Source organism: Larimichthys crocea, chromosome VI (assembly GCF_000972845.2).
Source record: "Larimichthys crocea isolate SSNF chromosome VI, L_crocea_2.0, whole genome shotgun sequence".
Taxonomy (NCBI): domain Eukaryota; kingdom Metazoa; phylum Chordata; class Actinopteri; family Sciaenidae; genus Larimichthys; species Larimichthys crocea.
This window is the reverse complement of record NC_040016.1, coordinates 13806354-13812700: the sequence shown is the minus strand read 5'-3', so window position 1 is coordinate 13812700 and position 6347 is coordinate 13806354. Positions and strand designations below refer to the sequence as shown.

Sequence of the window (6347 nt, the reverse complement as noted above, 5' to 3'; positions counted from 1 at the left end):
GTGTGCAGTGAGGGTGGAGTTTCCGCTAGAAGATCACACAGCTGTAACTCTGAGAGAAATATGAGAAGACAAACACCGGCCTCATATCTGTCTGTGAAAAATGAAGTCTTGCCAGCAGCCGATTAGCTTAACTAAGCATAAAGTGGTGAATTGTCATTTTTGTATGGATTAGGCAAGCTAGATATAATGGGTAGTTGTCTTAAGGAGTGCTGGTAGGTGAAATTTGTTACTTTTGGACAGAGACAGGCTAGCTGTCGGTAAAGATTCATTCTCATCTAATTATTTCTCAAAATGTGTAACGTTAGTCACTAACACTAATGAAACAATGATCATGATCATTTAGGCCAAAATGCTTTCTGTTTGTTCAGTTCATACTGTATAAGATGGAGGCATAGTCCAGCATACTTTCACGTATTTGTTTTCCCTGTTGGGTCATTTTGCTGATGACAGTGGCCCCATCTCATTAGTCCCTCATTAATTACAGATGCAGCCATATCCTGAAATGAGGTGGGTGGTCAAGGGTTTTCCGTCCACCGGGACAAGGATGATATGGTGAAGAAGGTGATTGGCCCATGGCTTGTGATGGCCTGAGGACCATCTGTGTGGCATACGTGACTTCTGTGGTCCCCTGAGCCCACTGGGAAGTGAGGAAACATCACATCCTCAGCGAACCCTCACAGCCATCTGTGTTGTTGTTATTGAACCTGTCAGGCCAGAGGTAGGAGACAGTGGATTATTGGTTCTACTGAGAGTGGATGGCAAATGGGCTTATGTGTATGCTACAGTAGCAGTAGCTTTTGGTGTCTGGTGTGTCATCATCATAACTTTTGCCATTACATATTTTGGGATCTCTTCTGTCTTTATAACACTTTACTATACTACTACATACAATACATACACATATACATTTTTCCGCCAGACTTACACCCATGAAGAGTTCTATGGGTTTTAGTAAACATCAGACCAGCTTTCATGAAATCACTCCTTGTTGAGTCCCAAAGGTGAACAAAGACAACACACCTGTAACAGCCGGAAGCAGCCTGCACAGTGAACTGACAGAAAAAAGATCATATGTCATTTAAAACACTTGACATTAGGGTGTGTGTATGAGCAATTGCTTCACTGATGATTATTGTCATGAAATGTAGACTCTGAATGGGACAGTCAGCTTTAGCTGAGCGATGTGGATGGCTCAATTTTCGTACGATGCACTGAATATGCAGATGTTATTTATGTTATAGATATATTTTAATATATTGATTTGTATATCGGTCCTGAAATTTGTATGTTCTGTCTGAGACACAGTCTAGGCTCTACTCTACAGAAAACAATTCTGTACTGTAGTGATATTAGGTCGTGGATCGGTTTAAATCAAAAAAAATCTTTACAAAAGTCTTCTGAACAACATTTGTTGACTTAGGTGATGCTACTTATTGGATATTTTTTTTTACTGATACTGGCTGTGTGTACAGTTTGCATATAATGATTTAACATTCAACATAAAATAAGATAACAAACAAAATTTGAGTATTTAAAATGTATACTGTTTAAGTAAAACTCTATAAATTTCATTTTGATGTGAAAAAACTGTAAGAAAATCACTTTAAGGAACAATCATATCTTTGAAACTTTTATGCTTGCTTACTTGTCCCTCATTTATTTAATGTCTTGCTGTGATTGCAGACATGTTGTGCATGGTGAAATTTACTTCAGCATTGCTCCTATTGTCTTATTGCTCCGTTTACTTCGAGGTCTTCTTTCCGCTCTTAGAGCAAAACAGCAATTAATTGAAAACTTACATGTCAAGAATGATTTCTTCATGGTTTCAAGTTTTTTTTGAATTCTTTGGACTATATTCAGTGAGGAATGGTGAAGAGGTATCTATGTACAGTAGGAAAACTGACCCTACTGACAGTCCTGTGCAGGTACAGAGAAGCAGGAAGCTAACTGACTACTGCATTATTCAACTTCCTCTTTTCATCTTTTTTTCCATCCCCCTCCTCACTCTCTAACACCATTCTCATTCAACCTTTCCCATAATTCTTTCTTTTCCACCTCTCTCAAGTTGTAGCCTTTCACCTTTTTCTCCACTTTGTCTTTGCTCTTGCTGTTTAAAGCTCAGTTATGTAAGCAGCTGAACAGGCCTAGATAAAAAAATAAGCGAGGGAGAAACTATAATGCTCAAAATGAATAAGCAAACAATCTTAGGAACAGCTAGATGAGATACTCCTTTGTGTTATTTAAGGTTATACATTTAGCAAACTAAAATAAAATAAATAAATATGCAGGAACACATTGAACATGCCGGCTTCAGCATGCTGCAACATTTGTGATGTTCACACTGAGGTGTTATAATAGTCCCCTGCAATGCCTGACAGTTTGCAGCACTTCTTCTTTCTTCCATGAGGAAGTCACTTAACATTTGATATTTCAATAACTCATGTGGAAAGTAGTGCTCGGAAACTGCTGCTCCAACTAGCCATCTTTCCAGGTCTCTAAGAAAAACTGGCTAATATTGGAAATGAGTGACTTTCGGCTCTGCTCAAAAGGTCACACAGAGTGGAAACATGTTTTTGGTTTGTTTATTAGTCTCAATTTCTTCCCCCAGAATGTGATGCTCTTTTAATAACTGGATGCGCCGTAGGATTGCCCAGAGACAAGAGAGGAGAGAGAAATGGAGAAGAAAGACAAAAGGGAAAAACAGAGAAAGATAAACAGATCAAATCAGATTCATGACGAGGCATGACGGACCACTGAGAAAGAAGACGGGTAAGGAGAGGAACCAGAGGAAAATGAGAGTGTAACCAGATCCACTTTAGAGAACACGAGAGGCTTGTTTTTCAGTTCACCTACTCCCCCTCTACCCTCTTCCCCTGTTCAGCCAGATTGTTTTTAATAAGCCTCCACTTTTCCTCTCCTCCTCTCTCCACCGCTCTTTCTGGTGACACACTGCAATGGAAGTGCAAATGGGAAGAGAAGAAGAAAGATGAAACGACAGCAGGGATGACAGATAGGCAGACGGGAACTTGATATCTTGAGAACAATGACTTGGTGTGAGTAGGATGTAATAACTTGCTCCACTTGCCACAATATTTACTCCAAGTGCTTCTTTATTTTGTCAGATCACTACTTAAATCTAACTATCTAGTGAATGATGTAGCTTGTGCACTGTGGCTGTAAGTGCCTATTTAACACATTACCAACTCAGCTTGTGTTTATTACTGATGATTATAGGCTTCTAAGTGCATTTTATGAATATATTATCACCACTTGCAGAATATATACACCTCCTTGACCATCTCCTCATTGGGAAATTGAAGCAAAATCATAGCCAGAAATTCAGTTTTTTATTCAGTGTTTTATTTTGTGTAAGTGATAAGATGCAAAGCTAATTTGGCCTCATTGTTTTTCACATGACCATATATCTGTGATGAAACTGTGGTGTTCATTTGATTTGGTTTGATTAAAGTACTTTTAAATGAACTGCAGATCCACTCTTTAAAGTCAGACTTTGTAACTTTTGAAGAAACAATAAACTATTATTAAATTCACAAATGAAAAGTCAGATTTATAAGAAATGAAACAAACCTTTGCCTAAGTCAATACACTCAGCGATTCTTTGGTTCTTTGGTCTGGTATAATCACTAATGGTGGCTAATGCCAGCAAGCTTTAGGTAAATATTGCTCTATAACAAGTCCTGAGTCAGCTCACTGACTTCAAGACTCTTAAATATTCTTCACTATTGCTCTTGTTGTAGTATGCTCCTGTATTTAGTGTTATATCACCATTTTCACACACCTGGCCATTGTCAAGCAAGTTATACAACTTGCCACACAACATAATTATAAGATGTGAAATTCATTAGGTATAATGAAATCATATGTTTCTGTTTGTTTATCCTCCATCTCATTTAAGACCTACCCTCCACCACTGTATAGATTTATGAGCCGCTCACTTTAAATGAGTAAAATCCTTCACGTTTTACACGCCTGAGCAGCTTGATTTGATAGTTTAATGTCCAATATGTTTTCACATTGCAGTGGTGGATTCAGTCTCTCTTCCATCCTATGTTTACTTTGCATATGTGTTCGTCGGTACAAGCATGCTCCCATGTGTATGTGCAATATGCTAAAGTGCCTGTTAGTGTGAAGTAGAAAGTGTGCATATTCCTGCCTTTGTTTGTATGTGTGTGTCAAAGAGAAAAAGATAGAGTCCAAGGCCTGTGTGTATGTGCAAATGGATGTGAGTTGCTATTACTGTATGTGTGCACACGTTTGTTTATGTGTGGGTTTGCAGAGCAGTGATCGCCCACACTGAACTTTGTCAGGAAGAAGATGTGTTTTTGAATTAATGCTCTGCTTTTGCTAACTGGTTTCACCACAGATACATTTCCATACAAGCACCCACTCTATCAGGTGTTCTACTCGACTACTATCTAGAGGGAAAAGAGCTCAGATTTACATTTTATATGTGTACTTACATGTGTGTGTTTTGTCTCTCATGGCAGTATTTCTTCTACTGGTATGTTCTTAAAGCTGAGATATATTTATATTTTATAACCCAGCTCTCCTCTCAGTTATTCTCAGCTCTACAGAACTTTATAACGTTTTTCACCTTGTTGTTTTGGTCTTCCAGCCACAACTTCGCTGTTTTGCTTCAGTCTCATCACTCTCTTACCGCAGTGTTTGCTTTGGCTGCAGCAGGCAGCTTTTTTCCACCTAAAAATTACTCAGCACCAAATGGCAGACTAACAAAGTTTAGCAGCGAGCTGGTGAAAGTAGTGGAGCATTTAGCAATGTTAAAAAAAAGAATATTTGATATTCACCAAGAGGGCAGAACCACGGCTATAAATGAATGCTAATGTTGGACCAGATGTGATGGGTGTTTTGTATCACTCTTTAGGTGCCCGATGCTATCCAGAAGTGCCAGCGTGCCGGCATCACAGTGCGCATGGTAACGGGAGACAACATAAACACAGCCAGGGCCATAGCCATTAAGTGTGGTATCATCCACCCCGGAGAGGATTTCCTTTGCATCGATGGAAAAGAGTTCAACAGGAGGATCCGCAATGAGAAAGGAGAGGTACAGTAATTATTGTCAGAGTGAACCACACAGTGAGAGAGGATGAGCTTGATGAGAAAGAATGGCACTAAAAACCTAAATCACAACCACATGTCCTTTTATTTCCGGTGTGTGTGTGTCCAGGTGGAACAGGAGCGTATTGACAAAGTCTGGCCTAAACTCCGAGTTCTGGCCAGATCTTCTCCAACCGACAAACACACACTTGTCAAAGGTGAACAATATTTCATATTCATTGCTGCTGATCAAAACAAAACTCACTCATCACACAAACACACACATATTTTACCAAGCATATAATTTGTCAGAGTTTTGCAAAGCCAGTAAATAACCTGATCAATTATTCTGATCTGGGTTATTGTGCATACACAAAATCACTTTCCTCACTTCAATGTATGTGCACTACTGCATGTGCTGCTTTATTTATATGTCTGTGTGTGTTTGACAGGTATTATTGACAGTACTATGGTAGATCAGAGGCAGGTGGTGGCCGTGACAGGAGATGGGACCAATGATGGACCTGCACTGAAGAAAGCTGATGTCGGCTTCGCCATGGTGAGAAAACACGATTTTATTTTTTTTTCCTTGCTTGCTTTCTTTTGAGACTGATCTCAGTTAACGTCTGCAGATATCTTCTTCACCTCTGCAGTATTTAGTGTTTCTTTTCAGGCTCACTGCCTCTGGCTGTGTAGATGAGGAGCTCCCCCTAGTGGATATCTGTACTCGCACAAGTTCTCTGCAGTGTATTTTTTATTTTTCAGACTACTGAAAACCATACAAAAATAAACATTACTGATTCTGTTTGACTTGCAAGCTTTATATTTATTTGTTATTTAGCTCATCCAGAGCTCCAACAACGTAAGGGAGTGATTCCCAGCCTTTTTGGTCATGACCCAACAAGCTATAGTATATAAACACTATTAATTAAATCCATCGCAACTTACAAATAACTAAGGTTTGACTGAGGCTTGTCCTTTGTAGTTGTAGCTGGTTGTTAAAGGTAAGGCGTGGAGTTTTTGACCTCTAGTAGTGCTATGGAGCAGTTTTTTGATTAATGGCTCACTGTTCTTTTGTTGTGAATGCAGTTGACACAATACACATCCTGCACACTATTCCACTTATCTACACGTGGTGATAATGCAGCAAAGACTGGTTAGTAAATGTGTACATAAAAAATTAAGTTTCAAACATTTAAGAAAAAAATTGCCTTTATAGATATGAAGAATTAAATATATTTCTCACACTTCTCACACTAACACTCAATTTT

General features: G+C 38.9%; 1 protein-coding gene across 14 annotated transcripts in view; it reads left to right on the top strand.

Moving 5' to 3' along the window:
- atp2b2 (ATPase plasma membrane Ca2+ transporting 2) overlaps positions 1-6347 on the top strand; it is a 110915-nt gene that overhangs the window by 94450 nt on the left and 10118 nt on the right. For all 14 annotated transcript variants that reach the window (XM_027279672.1, XM_019277312.2, XM_010744545.3 and 11 more), the window contains 3 exons: positions 4904-5083; positions 5207-5294; positions 5529-5635. In XM_027279672.1, coding sequence (XP_027135473.1) covers positions 4904-5083; positions 5207-5294; positions 5529-5635 — 375 coding nt within the window. The remainder of the gene's footprint in view (positions 1-4903; positions 5084-5206; positions 5295-5528; positions 5636-6347) is intronic.